Source organism: Rhinoderma darwinii, chromosome 2, assembly GCF_050947455.1.
Source record: "Rhinoderma darwinii isolate aRhiDar2 chromosome 2, aRhiDar2.hap1, whole genome shotgun sequence".
Taxonomy (NCBI): domain Eukaryota; kingdom Metazoa; phylum Chordata; class Amphibia; order Anura; family Rhinodermatidae; genus Rhinoderma; species Rhinoderma darwinii.
In genome coordinates this window covers 356,558,130-356,582,914 of record NC_134688.1, presented here as the reverse complement: position 1 = coordinate 356,582,914, position 24,785 = coordinate 356,558,130, and the positions used below count along the sequence as shown (strand labels likewise).

Genomic DNA, 24,785 nt, shown 5'->3' with positions numbered 1-24,785 from the left:
AAATAAAAAGCAGAATATGTAAATTAATTTAACATTATATTACATAATATTTCAATATTATTGTGTTTACATTTTAGATGAAATTGAAATAGATGACACCAGACGATTTTATAGTGATCTTAACAACAATATTGAGGCAAGTTGAGTAAAATGCTGTTAATTTAACTTTATATTTATATATGATTTTTCTTAATATAATTCTAATTATTTTTGCTCATCCTTATCCATATCTGTATGTGTATATCTGTGAAACATGAAGTAAGTTTATATTAAAGGGTAACTAAACTTTTAAAAACTTTTGACATGTCCGTGTCATGTCAAAAGTTTTGATCGGTGGGGGTCCTAGCACTGAGACCCCCAGCAATCTCTAAAAAGATGTGGCAGAAGAATAAAGCTGAGCTAGCGGTGTATAGGCTCCTAGACTTTCTATTGAGCCCGTACACCTCTCTGAGAAATGCTGATCTGAAACTAAGTGGCACAGCGCTCACCTGATTGCTTCTTCTGCTCCGCTTTAGCGATCAGTAGGGGTCTCCGTGTATACACCCCCACCGATCAAAACTATGACATGTCAAGTCTTTTAAAGGTTTAGTTATACTTTAAAGCCTTCCTAATATTTGCTGTATACAGCAGTGTAAGCAAGGGGTAAAGTTATGGCATGGTGATGATTGCAATGGCTCAGAAGCTTAGCCCACGCTATTACCAGCGAGTGTCAGCAGTATATTAAATCCAATAATTTTCTGTAATGGCTGGGATTGGATCCCGGTCTTTTAACCCCCTAGATGCCGCGGTCAAGAGGTAGGGTCTAATAGGCTGCCTGTCAATGTAAAACTGACCGGCATAACTCAGTCGATGTAAAAATTAAAAATGTATGGCTCTTAGTACATATCAACACAAAAAACATGTTTTTTTTTTTGTAAAGGTGATTTTATTGTGTAAAAGCTGTAAAACATAAAAAAAAAATATCAATTTGTTATTGCCGTAATCGTATCGACCCACAGAAGAAAGTTAACATGTCATTTATGGCACACGGTCAACGCCATAAAAAAACATAAAAATTAAATGCCAGAATTGCTGTTTTTGGTAACATTGCCTCCCAATAAAATGGAATACAAAGTGATCAAAAAGTCGCATGTACCTCTGAATCGTACCAATAAAAACTCCAGCTTCTCATGCAAAAAACAAACTTATACGGCTACATCGATGGAAAGATAGAGTTATGGCGGGTATGAAAAAACATCCTGATGAGAAGGCCAGAGGGGAACATTCCTTCAGTTTCAAGAAGTAGTTATCAAGTCCCTAATATTTGGGTAATGGGGATGGCACAAGCTCATCTGCTGGAAGCTAGGGTGCCCGTATTGTACCGGGGCAACACTTTCTTCGCAAAGTTTCCAAAACTGTAAAGAAGGAAAGGTCCCATAAAAGGTTCAGTGAGGTCCAAAAGGGGGATAAGAAAGGACAAAAATTGCCGAACAGACCTATGCATAAAGGATTTCTTTAAAGCATACCACATATCTGTGGACCCCATTATTGTATCACCTTATTTTGCCCTTATGTACTCTGCACAGCTCACATAGGCCCCCACATTATAAATTGAAATACTGATAAAACCCAATATAAAGCTACTTCCAAGCAAAATCTACGCTCAAAAAGCTTAATGGAGCTTCTTCCCTTCTAAGCCCTACAGAGTGCTCAAACAGCAGTTTACATCCACATTTGGGGTATTACCATACTCTGTAGAAATTGCATAACTAATTGAAGGGTGGTTTTTCTCCTATTACCCCTTGTTAAATTGAAACATTTTGAATGAAAACGGCATATTACTGGAAAAATTTACTTTTTAATTTTCATGGTCCAATTCGAAGGCTGGGTTCACACACCCTATTTACGGACGTAATTCGGGCATTTTAACCTCAAATTACGTCCGAAAATACGGCTCCAATGCGCCGGCAAACATCTGCCCATTCATTTGAATGGGCTTTACGATGTTCTGTGCCGAGGGTAATTTTTTTTTACGCGCCGCTGTTAAAAGACGTAAAAAAGACGCCTGCGTCAAAGAAGTGGCTGTCACTTCTTAGGACGTAATTGGAGCCGTTTTCCATTGACTCCATAGAAAAACGGCTCCAATTACGTCCGTAATCGATGCTGCGAAAAACGCCGGCAACATGCCATTACGTCTGAAATTCAGGAGCTATTTTCTCCTGAAAACAGCTCCGTGATTTCAGCCGTAATGGACGCTGCCGTGTGGACATACCCTAATAAGATCTGTGAAACAAATGTGAGTGCCAACTAAAACTCCAGATGAATTCCTTGAGGGGTGTAGTTTCCAAAATGGGGTCTTTTTGGGTGTATTTCTTTATGTTTTAAGGCCCCTGCAAACCTATGATGGCACCTGGAAAACATCCTAATAAAAGGAGCCCCCCAAATCCACAAAGTGCTCCTTCATTTCCGAGGCCTGTGTTTGAGTCAAGTAGAACACTAGGGCCACATATTTATAAAAACTGCAGGAAAAAATAAATTAACCCGTTTGTGACGACCCCATAGTGTTTTTACGGCGGCCACTAACGGGCTTTATTCCGATGCAGTAGCCTTTTTACGGCGCTGCATCCGAATAAACAAATAGAGTAGAGAGCCATTAAATCTCTCTGCTCTCAGCAACCAGAGATAGCTGAGGGCTGGGAGCAGCTCTGCTAGAATAGGCGACATTGATATCCATATCGATCTCGCTCGTTTAACCCTTCAGATGCGGCGCTCATTAGCGAGCACCACATCTGAGTGATTTTGGAGAGAGGGAGGGAGCTCCCTCTCTCCCCCCACATGGCTTAGTAGATGCCTGTCCATTTTACATGGACAAGCAGTAATAGGCTGGGTTCACACAACCTATTTTCAGACGTGCGTAATAAACATGATACTTTTATATATTTCAGATCATTACAAAACTTGGTGATTTCAATTATGTATGATTTGTTTTTTCATTTTTCCAATTCTAAATGACTTGATCACGCAAAAAAGGGAATTTGTTTTTATTACTTAAAAATAGTAAGGCTGGGTTCACACGACCTATTTTCAGACGTAAACGAGGCGTATTATGCCTCGTTTTACGTCTGAAAATAGGGCTACAATACGTCGGCAAACATCTGCCCATTCATTTGAATGGGTTTGCCGACGTACTGTGCAGACGACCTGTAATTTACGCGTCGTTGTTTGACAGCTGTCAAACTACGACGTGTAAATTGACTGCCTCGGCAAAGAAGTGCAGGGCACTTCTTTGCAACGTAATTTAAGCCGTTCTTCATTGAAGTCAATGAAGAGCAGCTCAAGATTACAGGCGTCAAAGACGCCTCGCATAATACGAGGAGCAGCATTTACATCTGAAACGACGCAGCTGTTTTCTCCTGAAAACAGTCTGTCTTTTCAGACGTAAAAGCCTCTCATCGTGTGCACATACCCATACACTGCAATATAGAAGTATTTGCAGTGTATTATAAAAGTGATCGGACGATCGCATAGTGAAGTTCCTTAGTGGGAATGGTAAAAAGAAAAGTAAAAAAAATTTAATAAAGTTAATAAATAAAAAAGTGAAACAAAAATGAAAAACCCACTTTTTCACTTATAAACTGCTTTATTATTATTATTATTATTATTTTTAAAAAAAAGTAAAAATGTGACACATATTTGGTATTGCCGCATCCATAACGACCCCAACTATAAAGTTATTACATTACTTACGAACGCTGTAAATAATAAAATAAAAAACAATGCAAATATTGCTGTTTTCTGTGAATCCTGCCTAAAAAAAAAATTTTGATAAAAAAGTGATCAAAAAATCGAATCTACTCCAAAATGGTACCAATAAAAACTACAAGTCGTCCCGCAAAAATAAGTCCACATACAGCTGCATCGGCGGAAAAATAAAAAAGTTATGGCTCTTCAAATATGGAGACCGAAAAACAAATAATATTGAAAAAAAAGAGATTTTACTGTGTAAAAGTAGTAAAACTGTAATGATGGGGGTAGGGAAACAGACAAGTGAGCCCTAATCTACCCGCCACTCAGTCCCTGCCTACTTGCAACGACCCGCCCTAGGCGACGGGGTACAACTGGGCGACGGTCCCTACACTCAATAAGTGCACGACAGACAAACAGACAAGGGAACACAGAACCTAAGGGAAACGGGGCAGTTGCCCACGGCAACACCGTGAGAAACAAGAGTAGTAAACGAGCCGAGTCAAACCAGGAGAGTATGAGGTGCCAAACGCAGAGCAGGAGAGTAGTGAACAAGCCGAGTCAAACCAGGAGTGCACGAGGTACCAAACGCAGAGCAGGAGAGTAGTCAGCAAGCCAGGGTCAATACGAAGCAGGGACAAATAGTACAAGAAGCTGCAGCAGGGCCAGGAAACCAACAGAGAAGATTCACAAGCAAGGAGGAACAGGAAAGGCAGGTATAAATAGACAGAGGGCGGGAGCTAGCTCCGTCTGGCCAGGCTGCGATAGGCTCTCCCACTCCTAAGCCTGCCATCCTGAGTGGTGGAAGATGGAGTCAGTCTCACAGACCGAGAAGCAGGTGCAGACTGATTACCTATGGGCAATGATAAAGAAGCTGTGCCTGGCAGATCCTTTACAGTACCCCCCCTTTTATGAGCGGCCACCGGACCCTTTCTAAGTGGACCTGGTTTATTGGGGAAACGAAGGTGGAACCTCCTGACCAATATCCCAGCGTGAACATCCCGGGCGGGTACCCACGTCCTCTCCTCAGGCCCGTATCCTCTCCAATGGACCAGGTACTGGAGGGAGCCTTGGACCATCCTGCTGTCCACAATCTTGGCCACCTCGAATTCTACCCCCTCAGGGGTGAGAACAGGGACAGGAGGTTTCTTCGAGGGAGCCAAGGACGGGGAGCAGCGTTTAAGGAGGGAGGCATGAAACACGTCGTGTACTCGAAAAGATGGGGGCAACTCCAGTCGGAAGGAGACAGGATTGAGGACTTCAATTACCTTGTACGGCCCTATAAACCGGGGAGCAAACTTCTTGGACGGGACTTTCAGGCGCAAATTTTTTGACGATAGCCACACCAGATCCCGACCATAAACAAGAGGTTAGCAGAACGTCTTCTATCTTCCTGAGTTTTTTGTATGCTCTGGGACGCCTCTAGGTACTTCTGAACCTGGGCCCAGACTGTGCACAGTTCCCGATGAACGACTTCTACCTCGGGATTGTTGGAACTACCAGGTGAAACGGAGGAGAACCGCGGATTAAACCCAAAATTACAGAAAAAGGGGGAGACCCCTGACGAGTTACTGACCCGGTTATTAAGGGAAAATTCGGCGAGGGGAATGAATGAGACCCAATCATATTGACAGTCAGAGATAAAACACCTTAAATATTGTTCTAGAGACTGATTAGTCCTCTCAGTTTGGCCATTAGTTTCAGGATGGAAGGCAGAGGAGAAGGACAGATCAATCTCCAACTTTTTACAGAAGGCTCTCCAAAACAATGAAACAAATTGTACCCCTCTGTCAGAAACAATATTGACAGGGACCCCATGGAGACGCAGGATGTGTTTGACAAACAAGGTAGCTAACGTCTTAGCATTGGGTAGTTTCTTGAGGGGCACAAAGTGGCACATCTTACTGAAGCGGTAAACCCACATAACCCACACCACCGACTTGCCTTGAGATGGAGGCAAATCGGTGATAAAATCCATGGAGATATGGGTCCAAGGTCTCTGGGGAATGGGCAAAGAACGTAGTAAGCCCGCTGGTCGGGACCTGAGAGTCTTGGACCTAGCACAAACTTCACAAGCGGCGACGTAGGCCTTAACGTCTTTAGGCAACCCAGGCCACCAATAGTTTCTGGCAATGAGGTGCTTGGTACCCAGGATGCCTGGATGACCGGATAGTTTGGAGTCATGATTTTCCCTAAGTACCCTTAGCCGGAATTGCAGGGGAACAAACAGCTTGTTCTCAGGATGGTTCCCGGGAGCTGAACCTTGATCAGCCGCAATCTCAGAGACTAAATCAGAATCAATAGAGGAAATGATTATACTTGGAGGCAAAATACAAGCAGGATCTTCCTCCGAAGGAGGGCTGGCCATGAAGCTACGCGACATTGCATCAGCCTTAATATTTTTAGACCCAGCCCTATAGGTAACCAAAAAGTTGAATCTGGTAAAAAATAACGCCCATCGAGCTTGTCTCGGGTTTAGCCTCCGGGCAGATTCTAGGAAAACCAGATTCTTGTGGTCGGTAAGGACCGTTACCTGGTGCCTAGCCCCCTCCAGGAAGTGGCGCCACTCTTCAAATGCCCATTTAATGGCTAAGAGTTCGCGGTTGCCAATATCATAGTTACTCTCAGTGGGCGAAAACTTCCTGGAGAAGTAGGCACAGGGACGGAGATGGGTGAGGGACCTGGTACCCTGGGACAAGACAGCCCCCACTCCCACATCGGACGCGTCAACCTCCACGATAAACGGCTCCATTTGGTTGGGCTGAACCAGCACTGGGGCCGAGATAAAGCACTTCTTAAGGACCTCAAAAGCCTGGACAGCCTCAGGAGGCCAGTGGAGGAGATCAGCACCTTTGCAAGTGAGATCCGTAAGAGGCTTAGCGATGACCGAGAAGTTAGCAATAAATCTCCTGTAATAATTAGCGAACCCCAGGAAGCACTGTAACGCCTTCAGGGAGGCAGGTTGGACCCATTCCGCCACAGCCTGGACCTTGGCGGGGTCCATGCGGAATTCATGAAGAGTGAGGATTTGACCCAAAAATGGTATCTCCTGCACCCCAAACACACATTTTTCGGTCTTCACAAACAGTTTGTTTTCCCGAAGGACCTGGAGCACCTTCCTGACATGCTCAATGTGGGAGGACCAGTCCTTGGAAAACACAAGTATGTCATCAAGGTACACTACAAGAAATACCCCCAGGTAGGCTCTTAAAATCTCATTTATGAAATTCTGGAAGACCGCGGGAGCATTACACAACCCAAAGGGCATGACGAGGTATTCGAAATGACCTTCGGGCGTGTTAAACGCAGTCTTCCACTCATCCCCCTCTTTGATGCGGATAAGGTTATAAGCCCCCCGTAGATCAAACTTAGAGAACCATTGGGCCCCCTGAACCTGATTAAAGAGATCAGGAATCAAAGGAAGGGGATACTGGTTCCTCACAGTGACCTTATTCAAGTTTCGGTAGTCAATGCATGGCCTAAGACCACCATCCTTCTTCCCAACGAAGAAGAAGCCAGCACCTACCGGAGAAGTAGAGGGGCGAATGTAACCCTTGGCCAGGCATTCCTGGATATACTCTCTCATGGCTTCACGTTCGGGACAAGAGAGATTAAATATCCTACCCTTAGGGAGCTTAGCTCCTTGTGCCAAATCGATAGCGCAATCGTATTCTCTATGAGGGGGTAACACTTCGGAGGCCTCCTTAGAGGAAACATCAGCGAAGTCCTGAACAAACTCAGGTAGCGTGTTCACCTCCTCAGGGGGAGAAATAGAATTAACAGAAAAACATGACGTCAAGCATTCATTACCCCATTTGGTAAGATCCCCAGTATTCCAGTCAAACGTGGGATTATGCAACTGCAACCAGGGAAGGCCTAAAACCAAATCGGACGATAATCCCTGCATTAACAGTACAGAGCACTGCTCCAAATGCATGGAGCCAACAAGGAGTTCAAAAACAGGGGTATGCTGTGTAAAATAACCATTAGCAAGAGGAGTGGAGTCGATACCCACTACCGGGACAGGTTTAGGCAAATCAATCAAAGGCATAGCTAGAGACATAGCAAATTCCACAGACATGATATTAGCAGTAGACCCTGAATCCATGAAGGCACTGCCGGTAGCAGACCTACCACCAAAAGAGACCTGAAAGGGAAGCAAGATTTTATTACGTTTCATATTTACGGGAAATACCTGTGCGCCCAAGTGACCTCCCCGATGATCACTTAGGCGCGGAAGTTCCTCCGGCTGCTTATTCTTACGCCCAGGACAGTTGTTCACTTGATGCTTGTCATCCCCACAATAGAAGCAGAGACCATTCTTCCTGCGGAACTCTACGTTGTTGGGGGGACACGGAGGCCCCGAGTTGCATAGGTACCTCTGAGTCTTCCGTGGAAGAACGAAGCAACGGAACCTCGGGAGGCATCATGGGGGAGTCAGAGGAGAAAACACCAAGACGTTCAAGTCGTCGTTCCCTGAGACGTCGGTCAAGTCGTACCGCTAAAGCCATAACCTGGTCTAGGGAGTCAGAAGAGGGGTAGCTAACTAGCAGGTCTTTCAGGGCGTTCGACAGGCCCAACCTAAACTGGCACCTTAAGGCAGGGTCATTCCACCGAGAAGCTACGCACCACTTCCTAAAGTCAGAACAATACTCCTCAACAGGTCTCTTACCCTGACGTAAGGTCACCAGCTGACTCTCGGCAAAGGCAGTCTTGTCAGTCTCGTCATAAATGAGTCCGAGAGCAGAAAAGAAAAGATCAACGGAGGAAAGTTCAGGGGCGTCAGGAGCCAAGGAGAAGGCCCATTCTTGGGGCCCCTCCGGGAGCCGGGACATAATTATACCCACCTGCTGGCTCTCAGAACCTGAGGAGTGGGGCTTTAAGCGAAAATAGAGCCTACAACTCTCCCGAAAGGAGAGAAAAGTCTTCCGGTCCCCTGAGAACCGGTCAGGCAACTTGAGGTGGGGTTCAAGAGGTGAGGTGAGGGGCACTACCATGGTAGCATCAGGCTGGTTGACCCTCTGAGCCAGGGCCTGGACCTGTAGGGAGAGACTCTTCATTTGCTGAGCCAGGGTCTCAAGGGGGTCCATAGAGTGTCGGGGACCAGAGTAGACTAGGTATATAGGCTTGTGAATATGTAATGATGGGGGTAGGGAAACAGACAAGTGAGCCCGAATCTACCCGCCACTCAGTCCCTGCTTACTTGCATCGACCCGCCCTAGGCGACGGGGTACAACTGGGCGACGGTCCCTACACTCAATAAGTGCACGACAGACAAACAGACAAGGGAACACAGAACCTAAGGGAAACGGGGCAGTTGCCCACGGCAACACCGCGAGCAACAAGAGTAGTAAACGAGCCGAGTCAAACCAGGAGAGTACGAGGTGCCAAACGCAGAGCAGGAGAGTAGTGAACAAGCCGAGTCAAACCAGGAGAGCACGAGGTACCAAACGCAGAGCAGGAGAGTAGTCAGGAAGCCAGGGTCAATACGAAGCAGGGACAAATAGTACAAGAAGCTGCAGCAGGGCCAGGAAACCAACAGAGAAGATTCACAAGCAAGGAGGAACAGGAAAGGCAGGTATAAATAGACAGAGGGCGGGAGCTAGCTCCGTCTGGCCAGGCTGCGATAGGCTCTCCCACTCCTAAGCCTGCCATCCTGAGTGGTGGAAGATGGAGTCAGTCTCACAGACCTAGAAGCAGGTGCAGACTGATTACTTATGGGCGTTGATAAAGAAGCTGTGCCTGGCAGATCCTATACAAAAACATACAAAATCTATATAAATTTGGTAACGTTGCAATCGTAACAACCTACTAAATAAAGTTATTGTGTTATTTATACCACACGGTAAACGGCATAAATTTAGGACGCAAAAAAGTGTGGCCAAATTGCGTTTTTATTCTTTTATCCCCGAAAAAAAAGTTAATAAAAGTTAATCAATAAGTTATTTGTACCCGAAAAGGGTGCTACTAAAAAAAAAACAACTTGTTCAGCAAAAAAACAAGACCTTATACAGCTATGTAGATGCAAAAATAAAAAAGTTATAGCTCTACGTGACGATGGAAAAACGTAAAAAAATAGCTTGGTCATTAAGGTTTAAAATAGGCTGGTCATTAAAGGGTTACAATTGAATATCTACACAAAAAAAAATTATTTTCACATTTCACCTTTTCTTTGCTTTAAATCCTGTGAAACACCTGAAGGGTTGACAAACTTCCTAAATGCTGTTTTAAATACTTTGAGGGATGCAGTTTTTAAAATGGGGTAATTTATTGGGGTTTATAAAATATATAGGCCCCTAAAATGTACTTCAGAACTGAATTTGTCCCTAAAAAATTCTGTTTTGGAAACTATCTTAAAAATGTTTGAAATGTAAAAAATTGTTGCTAATCCCTCAAGTTAAAAAAAATTATGATTACTATTTATGCCAACATAATGTAGAAAATGTTTTTGTTTTTTTTGTTATAGAATTTTTATTCACTGCAATATTACATGTAGCATTAGTTACAAATAGATAGTCATCTTTTATGCACAGATTTACCTCTTTATTCCCCAATGAGGGTCCAGAATACAGGAGACTATTAGTATTATAACTGTGTGGAAAGATTTCCCCACTGGGGAAAATTTATTATTATTGGTATACCATACGAATGGTGCGCAGGTCTCTCCAAATGGGGTAATTAAAGGGTTTTTCCAGGGATACAACATTTTTGTACTAATACTCTATGTCAAAGTTAAATAAACTTCCTAATATGAATTCTGTTTAATCGGAATGCATTTGCTACTATTCACCCTACATCTGGTCAGCTGGAAGTTCTGCTTTTCATCCTAGTGCTCTTTGCTTCGACACATGATCGTGCACGAGCGTTATTATGCAGACCTGTGTCGATATCTCACTGAGCATCGACACCGGTCTGGCATTGATGCATAAGCAATGCCGTGCCGGGCATTGAGGAGGCTGTGGACTAATAGGATGCCTCAAACCCGTGTCTACGTCAGAAGTCCTAGGTTTGAGGCATCCTATTGGTCCACAGCCTCCTTAATACCCGCCCTATTCATTCTTTGCTTATTCTTCAATGCCGACACAATTTCCTTCGCAGTGTTAGTGCACTGCTCGCCCCGAAAAAGTTTTTCGGGACGGGCAGAGCTCGTGCTAAGAGGAATAGCATGCTCACGAAAACAATGGTGTCTGCATTGAATCCTAAGCAGAGCATGCCTCAAACCCAGGACTTCTGACGTATACCCGGGTTTGAGGTTTCCTATTGGTCTACAGCTTTTTCATTGCCCACCCCGTTCAATTCTTTGCTTACGCCTCAATGCCCACTCCGTTTTGTTCATGTTGATGCTATTCCTCAGTGCTCGTGCGCTGCTGGCCCTAAAAATTTGGTGTCCCTGGAAAGCCCCTTAAGTATATGTATGTACCTCTCAAAGCCACTTCAGAACGGAATTGGTCCCTAAAATATTCTGATTTGAAAACTGAAATGTTGAAAAATGCAAATGTTCGATACATTTTGATGTATTTTACAAATAAACACAAAATGTATTGACCAAAATCTACCACTAACATAAAGTACAATGTGTCACGAGAAAACCGTGTCCGAATCGCTTAGATAAGTAAAATCATTACAAATCTATTCCCATGTAAATTGACAAATAAAAGAATCAAAATGGGTCTCTGTCCGAAAGGCCAGAACTGGTCTTGGCGGGAAGGGTTAAATATCTTACACAGGTTTTTTTTTGTTTTTTTTAAAAGTCGACCTGTTAAACCATGATTTTCGCATCCTCCTGAGAGCTTTTTTTTTTTTTTTTTTTTTTAAGATTAGAAAAATAGGTATGCTATTGCATCCAGTTTCCATTTACTTTTATTGTAAAAAATAAACAGTATCTGTCTGGATCCTGTTCTTTAACAGGACAGAAAAATGGCTGCATAATTTCTGTGTCTAGTTGCATCCTATTAAAAAGGTAAAATGTAAACAACTAAAAAAAAGGTGGAGTAGCTAGACATTTCACATTCGGCGCGTGAGGAATATCTGTTAATTTCTCTAATGTGACTTACAGAATGATCGCACATATAGATATAATTAAACTAGTCTCCACTACCCCATCTAGTGTTGTAAGGCCCCATGCACATGAACATATTTTTGCGGCAAATCTGCGGGTGAAGTGTTGCCCCGTTCATTTCAAAGGGGCCCATTCACACGACCGTGGTTTCCATGGTCTGTGCATTGCCCGCGATCCTGGACCGCAAAAAGATAGGACATTTCTCATTACGGCCGCATTATGTGGTCCAGGCTCGTTGAAATGAATGCAGATGGCAATGTGCACGGCCCGTGATTTGCGGACGGCCACTGGTGACACTCCGCGGCCGTCCGAGCCGCAAATCACGGCCCGTGCACACCACTATGGTTGTGGGCATTGGGGCCTTAGAGGTGAGGGGGGACACCCCCTTAAAGGTAGAAAGAGTGCCCTCTGTTGCTATTTTTTTAAGTATTATTCAAAATAAATATTGTAATCTTAGAATTAGTACGTGTTCACATGGTTTATTTTCAGGCATATTTGAAAGCGTAAAGTGCTCGTATTACGCTCAGAAATACACTTGAAATACTCCTGCAAACAGCTTTCCATTTATATATATCACATAAGGTGTATTTTAACAAGCTGATTTTCCACGGTTAAAAACGCTTGCAAAAATCAGCTCCAAAGCAGCTCGATTCAGAAGCTGTTTTCTCTTGAAATCAGCCTTGTATTTTTCTTCTTCACACATACGCCGTGTGAACATACCCTTAACATGAATGTTTTATGATTGAGAACTGTATTTTGCAGCGGATGATAATGGCTTTTGAAGAGCTTCGTATGCAAGCAGAGAACTCAAGGCAAGAGTTGTACAACCAAAGTAAGTGTTTTGTTTTTTGTCATTATTTTGCAAGTTTTAATAATCCTTTTTAGTTTCTGTTTTATTAATCCTGAGCTCGTGCAGGTTCAACACGGGTGAACCTACCCTTTTGGCATGTTTTATTGGCATGTCAATGTATATGTCAGGAGATTTTCCTGCTGCATATTCCAACAAAGTAGCAGTGTGAATTGAGCCAAAATTGCATAGCCAGCAACCGTTTTTCATTATAGTTCAGTGGAGTAGCTGAACAAGTCTAAATTGCATGTTGTACATTAAGAATGTTTTTACTGTGATCCACCTTCCCAAACATACTGCATTTTTTTTTTCATAAAAAAGGGAATATATCTAATAATAAAGAAGAAGGTGAAACATTACCTAAAGGAAGAGTTTGAAAAGATTTCCTTCTCCCTTTAGGCATATGTTGTATTGGCATGTCTATGTATATGTCAGGAGATTTTCCTGCTGCATATGCCGACAAAGTTGTAGTGTGAATTGAGCCAAAGTCGCCAGTTTTCAATCACACTTAGGGCTTATTCAGACGAACGTATAATACGTCCGTGCAGTGCGCGTGATTTTCACGCACGTCGCACGGATCTACATTAGTCAATGGGGCCGTTCAGACTGTCAGTGATTTTCACGCAGCGTATGTCCGCTGCGTGAAACGCGCGACATGTCCTATATTTGGCAGTTTTTCGCGCATCACGCACCCATTGAAGTCAATGGGTGCGTGAAAACCGCGCAGGGCACTCAGACGCACTTCTGTGTGCCGCGCGCTACAGTAGTCAAAACTATGAATGAAAACAGAAAAGCACCACGTGCTTTTCTGTTTACAAACCTAAAAACAGAGTGTCATAACGATCATAATAAGGGCTCATTTACACGAGCATGTGCGTTTTGCGCACGCAAAAAATGCGGCGTTTTGCATGCACAAAAGGCACTTAACAGCTCCGTGTGTCAGCCCCGTATGATGCGCAGCTGCGTGATTTTCACGCAACCGCCATCATTATGACACTCCGCTTGGATGTTTGTAAACAGAAAAGCACGTGATGCTTTTCTGTTTATATTCATAGTTTGACAGCTGTTGCGCGACTCACGCTTGTCCCACGGAAGTGCTTCCATGTGGCATGCGTGATTTTCACGCACATATTGACTTCAATGGTTGCGTTATGCGCGAACAACGCAGAAATATAGGACATGTCGTGAGTTTTACGCAACGGACTCACGTTGCGCAAAAATCACGGACTGTCTGCACGGCCCTATAGACTAACATAGGTCCGTATGACACGCGTGAAAATCACGCGCGTTGCACGGACGTATATCACGCTTGTGTAAATGAGCCCTAATCACGCAGCCACGCATCATATGCTCATGACACACGTAGCTTTTATGGACCTTTTGCGCGCGCAAAACGCTGCGTTTTTTGCACGCGCAAAACGCACACGTTCGTGTGAATCCGGCCTTAGGGTAAGGATGACACCGAGCAGATCTGCAGAGAGAGTGTGAGGCGAGGGGGGAAAGAGGGAGCTGCCTGTGAGTTATCATAATAGGGAATCTTATATAGCGGAAACCATTATGGCTGTGCCGGATCCATGGCATGACTGACATCAACGGTGCCTGACGGACTCCATTGACTAGTGCGGTGGTGTTGTTTTGTTTGTTGTTTTGACAGGAAGAATAGCACTGCATGCGGCGTTATTCCTCCCATCTAATATTATGGAACTGCTGATGGAGGCTCCGAATGAGGCCTCTCACGCTAGTGTGACTGTATTAGACTATCTTACACCAGTGCTTGATTGAGAACAGCACAGCTCAATGTTTGTAATGTAAAATCTTAATAACAATGTCCCAAACGCTCTACTACTATTGTGTCTGTGGAACATGGGAGGCATTTGCAGACTGACTGCCATTTCTCATGTGTTATAATGGAGCAGATGATGATTGATCACAGTCAGGACCGGTTTTAGGTAAAGTGTGGCCCTTGGCAAAATTATAAGAGGGGCTCCAAAATTTTAAATAATGTACCAACAACATAGTTACATTCAGTAAATTCGATAAATGAAAACAAATATAAATTTGGTATTGCTGTAACCATATTGACCCACAGAATAATGTTAATATGTCATTTTTACCGCACAGTGAACGCTGTAAAAACAAATCCCCCTCCAAAAAATTGAGGAATTGCTGTTTTTTTTTTTTTCTCACAATCCACCCCACAAATAATATCTTTCCAGTTTCCCAGTACATTATATGGTACAATAAATGGTGCCATGAAAATCTACAACTCGTCCCGCAAAAAAACATGGCCTCATACGGCTTTATCGATGAAAAAATAAAAAAGTTATATCTTTTGGAAGGTGGGAAGGAGAAAACAAAAGTGAGAATCCAAAAAAATGACTGCAGAGGGAAGGGATTAATCAGGACCCCTTCTCACACTCGCTGGTCTACAGAACACCAACCTCTTCTCTTCCATTACTTTACTCTCGCTGCATATTATTATTGCAACAATATATATTCAGATCACAGATAATATATGTCACAATAACAGAATAACCAGATAACTGCTGCCAGGCCAGGTCATAAAGGGGTTGTCCGGGCACGAGCAACTGATGACCTATTCACAGGATAGGTCATCAGTATATGATCCCGCAGCGATCAACTGTTCCAGCTGCCTCTGCCGTACACTGCATAGCAGCCGTGCTGCAGAACTGCAAATCACTTAAATGGGAGCAGAGCTGCAGTACTGCAGCATGGCCGCTATTTAGTGTCCGGAGCCACCTGCTGTGCCCGGAGACAGTCAAAGCAGCTGATAGGTGCAGGGTACGGGTTTCAGACCCCTACTAATCATGTACTGATGACCTATCCCGTGGATAGGTCATCAGTTGTTCGTACCAAGAAAACCCCTTTAAGGCCTCGTTCACATCAGCGTTGGGTTCCGTTCATGGGTTCTGTTAGACCTTTCTGTCGGAGGAACCCATGAATGGAAAGCCAAGCGGAAACCACAGTTTCCGTTTGCATTATCATCAATTTCAATGGTAATGCTTTAGTTGCAAATGGTTTCCGTAAGGTTACTGTTCTTTTAGCGGAAACAATAGCGTAGTTGACTGCGCTATTGTTTCTGCTAATTCTATAAAGACGGCTAAAATACGGCTCCTTTATAAGAGCAGGTTTGCATTTCACTTATCCGGCGGGCAGAAGAAATTGCAACTAAAAATAGTGTTTTCCAAGAAATATATTGAAGGCTGAGAGTTTCAAGAGGCTCTGTAAAGGATCTGCCAGGCATAGCTTCGGGGTTAACTCCCAGAACTAATCAGTCAGCACCTGAGAATACATCCCTGAGACTGACTCCTGCTTCCACCATTCAGGCTGGCAGGCTTAGGAGTGGGAGAGCCTATCGTAACCTGGCCAGACTCAGCTAGCTCCCGCCCTCGGTCTATTTAAGCCTGCACTTCCTGTCCCTCGGTGCTTGTGATTCTTTCCTTGTGGTTTCCTGGCCCAGCTACAGCTCCTGCTATTTTTGATCCTGCTCCATACAGACCCTGGCTTACCGACTACTCTTCTGCTTTTCGTTTTGTACCTCGCACACTCCTGGCTTGACTCGGCTCGTTCACCACTCTGGTTGCTCACGGTGTTGCCGTGGGCAACGGCCCCTTTTCCTTGCTTGTGTTCCTTTGTATGTTTGTCGTGCACTTACTGAGCGCAGGGACCGCCGCCCAGTTGTACCCCGTCGCCTAGGGCGGGTCGTTGCAAGTAGGTAGGGACAGAGTGGCGGGTAGATTAGGGCTCACTTGTCCGTCTCCCTACCCCCTGCCATTACAGGCTCAAATGGTGGTTGGGATAGGCATTTGAGAACAAGTGATAAGTCCCAAGATGGAGATGGTGCATGGACTTGAGGTCTAATATTTTTTAAGGCCTTCTAGTATTCTTCCCTTGAAGGTGTCAACAAGAGTGGGAACCAGGCCCTTCTGGGGCAGAATGGTATCACCGCTATTACCAATGTGTTTTCTTGATTTTCTGAAGTACTTTCGGAATTAGTGGAAAGGGGGGAAAGATATAAAGGGATTTCTTCTCCCAGCTGATGGAAAGAACATCTACTGCATATGGGTGATCTGCCCTGTTCAGAGAGAAAAATTGGCGCACTTGGGAGTTCTCTTTTGTCGCCATTAGACCCATTACAGGAATACCCATCCTTTCGGTAATTATTTGAAACACTTGCTGGTTGAGGGACCACTCTGATGGCTTGATTGGGTTCCGACTGAGCCAGTCTGCCTTCACATTCAAGGAACCCCGAATATGGACTTGTGAGATGTTTCTCACTACCTTTTATGCCCATTGCATTAGGAGAGAGCATTCTAACGTAAGAGCATGACTTCTCGTGTCCCCTGTTTGTTGATATAGAATACTAATTTCAGGTTGTCTGACTGTACCAGGACATCCTTATGAAAAAGAGGTTGAAAGTGAAGAAGGGTTAATCGGGCCGCTCATAATTCCTTCAGATTGGATGGGAAGCTCAATTCCAGACTCGATCATCTTTTCAGAACCCAAAGGTCTTGAACATGGGCACCCCAACCCGAGGCATCCGAGGTGATAACTATCGGAGGACGATGGACGAGACTATTGACTGAGGATGTCCCACTGTAATTTTCACCTGTCCGCTTTTTCCCATGGGACAGCTTCTATGGAAGGCATCAACATCCCCAGGACCGCCATGGCTTTGCGGACTGAGACAGTGGGGCAAGAAATTAAAGATCTGACAGTGGATTTGAGCTTTGTGATTCTTTCCTGAGAGTTTCATCTGAATCGATGATAAACCCTAGGAACCTTCTCACTGTTGATGGAGTCAAACAGGATTTCTCCCTGTTTATGAGGACACTGTGGTCCTCCAGAATTTTCAATGCCATCTTCAGATGGTGCAGGAGTAACTCTCTGGTGTGAGCCTTCACTAGCCGGTCGTCCAGGTGTGGTATGATCTATATGCCCCTCAATCTCAGAGCTGCTGTTAAGACTACTGTTCTTTTGGTAAAAATTCTCAGGGCTGAACTCAGCCCAAATGGAAGGCAGGTGAATTAAAAATGGAGAGTGGAATCCCCTTGACGGCGGGCCAACCGAAGAAACCTCCTGTGTGATTGAAGTATTGGGACATGTAGATAGGCATCCTGCAAGTCTATGGTTGCCAAGAAGTTCCCTTTTTTTTAATACTTTAGTTACAGATTTTATAGTTTCCATCTTGAATTTTTTCTTTATCAAAAAAGTATTCAGAAACGTTAGGTCTATGACCAAGCGCCATTTCCCGCCTGGTTTTTGCACTTAAAATATTCTGGAGTAAACTCCACATCCCCTTTGGCAAGATGGTACTTGCTCTTGGGCCCCCTTGAGAACAAATTCTTGGACTTGGAGATGGACCACTAGGTTTGTTGAAACGTTGAGAAAAAAATTGGTTGGGGGATCTCTTAGTTCTAAGCATAACCCCTTTGTATTACTGAGTATACCCAGGCGTTTGACGAGGTTTGAGACCAAACCTGGATGAAGTGAGTCAACCTTGCCCTGACTACTGGGGAGTTGGCGTCAACAATCTGCATTTTTTTCAGGGCCAGAGGGATTTTTTCTGTTAACCCCATGACGCATTATCACGTACATGTACGTGATAAGCATCATAGGGAAGTATGGAGGGCGGTCACGGGCTGCGCGTGCTCCATACGCTGTGGGTGTCAGCTGTGTTTTACAGCTGATACAGGGACTAATGACCGGGAGAAAAAGTCGCGCTGTTCCTGGGCGTTTAAACCCTCAAATGCTGCGGTTAATCGCGACCGCAGCATCTGAAGCGTTAAAAAGAGTGGAGGCCCCCTCTGACAGCTCATCGGCGACCCCATACACCCATCGGGGGGTGCCGGTGGCTGTCATGGCAGCCCGGGGGCCTAATGAAGGCCCCCAGGTCTGCCTTTTGTCTGCTTCTGTTAAGCCGTGTCTCTGGCACGGCTTAACAGAAGCCTGTGAAAATGACGATATACTTAAATACATTAGTATTGCAGTATATTGTACCAGCAATCCAATGAGCCCCCTAGGGGAACGAATAAAATGTGTAAAAAAAAATAAAGAAATTTAATAAAGTTATTAGTGGTGAAAACAATAAATATTAAAAGTTCCAAGGAAAACCCCTTTTTTCCCTCTAAAATAATGTAAAAAATAAACAAAATTGGTATCACTGTGTCCGTAAAAGTCTGAACTATTACAATACTTCATTATTTAACTCGCATGGTGAACGCAGTAAAAACGCAGTAAAAATGAAAAAATTTAAACCCCCAAAACCCCCAAAATCACTGTTTTTTGGTCACCTTAGCTCGCAAAAACAATGTAATAAAAAGTTTTCAAAAATTTGTATGCACCAAAAAATGGTACCAATAAAAATGACACCTCGTTTTGCAAAAAAATAAGCCCTCACACCGCTCAATCCACGGAAAAATAAAGTTACGTCTCTCAGAATATGATTAAACAAAACAATTGTTTTTTTTAACATAGTTTGTTTTTTAAAGTAATAAAATATAAAAAAAACGACATAAGTTTGGTATCACCATAATTGTATTGAGCCGCAGAATAAAAGTTGAAATTTTTACCGCACTGTGAAAGCAGTAAATGACATTGGATTTATGTTTGGGGTCCTTGTCCTGCTGCAGAATAAATTTGGAGCCAATCAGACTCCTCCATGATGCTATTGATCTCCTGTATAAGGGCTTGTTTTTTGCGGGACGTGTTGTTGATTTTAACGACCACATTAGTTGTACCATAAAATGTACTAGGAAACTGGACAAAAAAAAAATCTTTGTGGGGTGAAAAGGGAAAAAAAACAGTGATTCTTCCATTGTTTTTTGGGTTTAATTTTTACAGTGTTCCCTGTGGTGTATCAATAAAGAGGCCATGGCATCACATCATGTGTACATACACAGAAAAGAATAAAGGACAATAATAATAGACTGAGTATCCGGTCACACCGGAAGCAATACTCAATTTCTCGCATTTATAAAATGTACAGCATAAACCAGGGTGATGCATGTAGAATGGTATACATATACTGTTAATAAACTTTTCTGAACAGAGCTCAACTTAACAGCGCACATGTGAGTTTCGCACACAAAAGTATGCCATCGCATTTCGAATATCTAATAGAGTAATGATCAGTGGGGAATATGACCTCCAGACCTTCCCAATAGTAACTATGCACAGCGATGGGGCCATCTATATATCCCATTATTGGTCCTTCCAAGATCCTCAAAGATCAGAGGGGAGACTCGCTCTCAGCGATCTCGGGGAAAAGGGAGCCAAAGGGGATGTAATTTAACTCTACCATATCTTCTGGAATCTTTGGGGGCAGCCTCTATGAGAATATACAATTTTCTCATATGGAATCGTCGTGTTGATCAGTCTCTTACATTGACCTAAGGTTGGAGTTTTATCACCAATCCATCTGAGTGCAATGGCTTTAGAGGCACAGAATAGAGACTCCCTAAGAAAAATTGTAGTATGATGTGGCCATAATGACTCCTTTATAAGACCAAGAAGGTACACTTCGGGGGTGCATAGCACTGGAATCCCCAGAACAGACGTCAACTGCGAGATTATCTCCCTCCAAAATGAATTAATATATGAGCACTCACATGCCATATGCCAGAAGTCAGATTGTGGTTTAGAGTACCTATGACATCTGGTGTATGGGATTCTCTTCATTTTATTAAGAGCTGTTAGAGATAAGTAGCATAAATGCAGAAAGTATAGTTGAGTCATGCGATTGTTAACTGCAGGAGAGACATAAAGGGGGATGCTAGTGCCTCCTTCCAATCTTCTAAAGATAGACCAGAACATATGTTTTCCACCTCGTCTGGAAGGCTAACTGAGTGAATTTCAATTTATTACCCAGGAGATATGTGTACAAGGCTGATATAATGCCTCTGGTACCTGTGATACAAAAACTCCAATTAAGGGGTAATCAGACATAGGGCACGTTACATTCGGAAACTGTCTCTGTATTTGTGTGAAGGATCGAAGAGACTTATCACTGTACAGATCCCCCAGAGACTCAACACCATATGAAGTCCAAAACATATGTTCTTCAACAAGTTAGAGATGAGGAAACATAGGGTCTCCCCACAGAGGTAACCTAGGCTGAAGGTCATGATAATGAGATATTTCCTTAGTAGCTTTCCAAACCTGAATAGCCAATCTGTGAATCAACAGCAGACAACGAGGAAATAGGATTTGTCTCTCCAAGACTCCCAAGCATGCCTGTCATTAAATAGTGTGCTAAGTAGTATTCAACACTAGCCGGAGTGTTAGGTTGAGTGCATACATGAAGAAAGCGGAGCTGGCCAGCTAAAAAATACAGATAGAAGTCTGGAAGGTCCATGCTCCCCTGAGTTTTCGGTCTTAAAAAATATTCACGCTTAATTTATGTCTGGAGTGTCCCCATATAAAGGAAGTTAATAAGGATTGTAATTTGGAAAAAAAGGATTTGGGAATGGGACCCAAGGCATATTCAAGGAGGTACATTTCGGGAGAGTAATCATTTTAACTAGATTGATACGTCCAGGTGTGGATAAAGGTAGGGTCCCCCATAGTTTACATTTGGATTCTGTATACACTAACAAAGGATTTTTTTTTTGCATGAGATTTATTAGCATGTTTAGTAATGTAAATGCCTAGGTATTTAAAATCCTCTACCACCGGTAGATTATAGTACTCGAATGGCCGATCGGAATCCCATGGCGGCATCAAAGGCGATTTGCTCCGTTTTATATGGAGGCCCGAAAATGGAGCAAATTCATCTAGAAGTTGGATAGCTCCATGTAAGGAAATATCTGAGTCCGCCATTAATAGAATAAGGTCGTCCGCATATAGACTGTCACGATCTGTGAGTATATGGACCCACTAGGCTGCACCACCATAGCGGGGTAGCAGCTGGCCAAGCAACCGTGTACCAAGTCTATACAAAGTCCAAGCACAAGGCTACTTGTAATAGTCCAGACAGTAGCAGCGGCTTGGGCACAGATGGTACTTTGATGGCAGGTGATGAAAAGCGTGGCAGGAGGTATCAGGCGTGGCAGATGACACCAGATGTGGTGTAAGACAGCAGGCGTAACTCATGGCACAACACGACTCCAACACTAGAGAGGTCACAAGAACAAATATAGCACAGAATACAGGTAGCAGGGCACGGAAACACTTGGAACAGGATACGACTAAGGAAATATTTGCAAGTCTAACAGAGGCATACAAACAACACTCAGGCAAGGAGTGAAAGGGCAGGGCCCTTTTTATAGTCCAGGGTGATCTGGGAGTAATCAGCTAATCCTTAACATGTGCGTGCGCTGGCCCTTTAAGGCCGGGAATGAGCTAGTGTGCACACCTTAGTGGTCACTACAGGATAGGACAGCTGCATGTGCTGGCATCTTCGGGGAGGAAGACGTCGGCAAGATAAAAGGGTTCTGCGGTCTGCGACCGCGATTGTTACATAGGCCGACGCTGTCCTCTTTCTCTCCCCCAAAGAAACACCACGGAATATGGTATCCTGTCTCAATCGGAGTGACAAAGTTTCAATCGTCAATGCAAATAGCAATGGCGATAGGGGGTGTCCTTGACAGATACCCCTTCCCAAATAAAATAAAAAGCAGAGCATTGATTAACAGTTTGGTCCTAGGCTTCTTATAAAGAATGGATATCCACTTAATAAATTGAGGACCAAAACCAAATTTCTTTAGTACAGCAAACAGGTATGGCCATTCTACTGAATCGAAAGCCTTGGCCGCTGCAAGTGAAACCAATGCCCATTTTTTTTTTTGTATTGGCTCTACCAAACTGAGAGATGATTTGTACAGTGTGGCTGTTATCTGTGGTGCTCTTACCTGGCATAAAGCCGGATTGGTCATAGTGGATAATGCTGAGAATAGCAGTGCTGAGACGGTTAGTATTTTGTATCTACGTTTAGTAGTGAGATGGGTCTGTATAAGCCACATTCCAGGGGCTTTTTATCAGGCTTTATGAGCACCACAATAGTAGCCTCCTATAAAGGGTCTGGAAGCCTTGTTGTCATGAGCCTCTTTAACCCCTTAACGCTCAGCGACGTAATATTCCGTCGCGCTGACCGCCCCATTCGCACTCAGCGACGTAATATTACGTAACAGGGAACAGGCATCGCCATTTTCCACCAGCGCGTGCACGATCTGTGACAGCTGCTGTTTCCGACAGCAGGCTATCACAGCTCAATATACCTGTCGCGATGGTCCCGCCTCCACGATCTCCACTATTGTTCATTCAGTGAGTAACTGTCCAATAGTTGCGATCGACGTCTAAACTTCCTCTCCCTGAACGCCTCTGTTGAGAGATAGCGAGGCGTTCAGAGCGGTTGTGAGAAGAGAGAGAGAAGAACAAGTCAAAAAAAAGTCTAAAAAACAACTTTTTTCTACATCCCACCTCTCCCATCCACTACCCAGTCCTGTACCCTTCCTCCTTGTGTTCCCCCCATGTTTTTGGTCAGTGATCTCCTATCATTGACCACTGCTTAGTCTTCAGGACCAATTTCTTGGTCCCTGGGGATTTTTTCCTTTTTTTTCTTTATAAAACAAAAAAACTATAAAAATTTAAAAAAAATTAAAAAACCCAGTTAATTTAGACAATTTAACTGGTTAGTTTAGTATTAGCATTAGTTAGTGTCAGGGAACCGTCAAAAAGCGTAGTTAGGTATAGCGTCAGGGAATTTAGCGTCAGGAATCCGTCACCGTAGTTAGATCTAGCGTTAGGGGTCCATCACCGTATTTAGGTTTAGTGTTAGGGAAGCTCGGAATAATCTAGTTCGGTTTAGTGTCAGGGAATAGTCGCCGTAGTTAGATTTAGTCTCAGGGAAGTTCAAATAAAATCTAGTTAGGTTTAGTGTTAGGAACCCCCGCCCTAGTTAGGTTTAGTCTCAGGGAAGCCCACTGGTACTATAAAAACACCAATTTTTTTGGGCTGGTTTAGGTAGCAGCCTATTGCTCCTAGTTAAGGAAGCAATCAGACATGTCCCAACGGACATTTAGTGCTGAAGAGGCATATTCATTTCTTGCCTCCGACACAGACTCGTCGGATGGTGCGACTCTGTTTTATTTATCCACCTCCTCATCTAGTGATGAAGAAGAGGAACCCCCTAGGAGACGCCCCAGAACCACCACTACAGTTGAAACCCCCGAGCGAAATGACCCCGCCGCAGTTCAAGCCCCCGAGCGAAGTGACCCCATTTGGACCCCCACACCAGACATTTATGAGCCCTAAATCCGAGAGTACACGGGCAGCTCAGGGATAAAATTTAATACGGCAGGGCTCAGTGAAATTGACTTTTTCAAGTTCTTCTTCACTGATGACTTTATAGATCTTATGGTCTCCCAGACGAATTTATATGCCCAACAGTATATTACTAAGAACCCCACATCATTTTATTCCCAATCCCACAGGTGGACCCCTGTAGATGCAGCAGAGTTGGGCAAGTTCTGGGGACTTCACTTGAACATGGGGCTTCTGAAAAAGCCGTCCATTAGGACCTACTGGAGCACGGACATCTTATACTACACCCCGATGTACCGTATGGCCATGTCCAGGATGCGTTATGAGGCAATACTTCGCTTCTTACATTATACGGATAATGAGCAGTGCCCACCCAGAGATGACCTCAGTTTTGACCGTTTGTACAAACTGAGACCCCTATTAGACAATTTCAGTGCCCGGTTTGCCCAAGCATACACACCCGAGAAGTGTATTTCTATTGATGACTCCCTGGTACATTTTAAAGGGAGGCTTCAATTCCGCCAGTACCTGCCGAGTAAGAGGGCAAGGTATGGCGTGAAGGTGAATAAGCTGTGCGAGAGTGCATCAGGGTATACCTACATATTTAGGATATATGAAGGGAAGGACAGCAGTATTCAGCCCCAGAATGCCCCTCCCCCTTACTGGGAATTAATGCAAAAATTGTGTGGGATTTGGTGCACCCACTGCTGGACCAGGGTTACCACCTCTACCTGGATAATTTTTATACCAGTGTCCCACTCTTCAACTGCCTCGCTTCCAGAAGTCCTGCGGCATGTGGCACTGCTAGAAAAAAATCTGAGATGCCTCCCTAAGACTCTGCTTGGGCAAACAAGAAGGGGTGAGAGCAGGGCA

General features: G+C 43.9%; 1 protein-coding gene across 3 annotated transcripts in view; it reads left to right on the top strand.

Annotated features, from left to right (window-relative positions):
* The window catches only part of SYCP1 (synaptonemal complex protein 1), a 433,751-nt gene that overhangs the window by 138,238 nt on the left and 270,728 nt on the right, over nt 1-24,785 (top strand). For all 3 annotated transcript variants that reach the window (XM_075850715.1, XM_075850716.1, XM_075850717.1), the window contains exons 8-9: nt 78-136; nt 12,545-12,614. In XM_075850715.1, the coding sequence (XP_075706830.1) occupies nt 78-136; nt 12,545-12,614 (129 nt within the window). The remainder of the gene's footprint in view (nt 1-77; nt 137-12,544; nt 12,615-24,785) is intronic.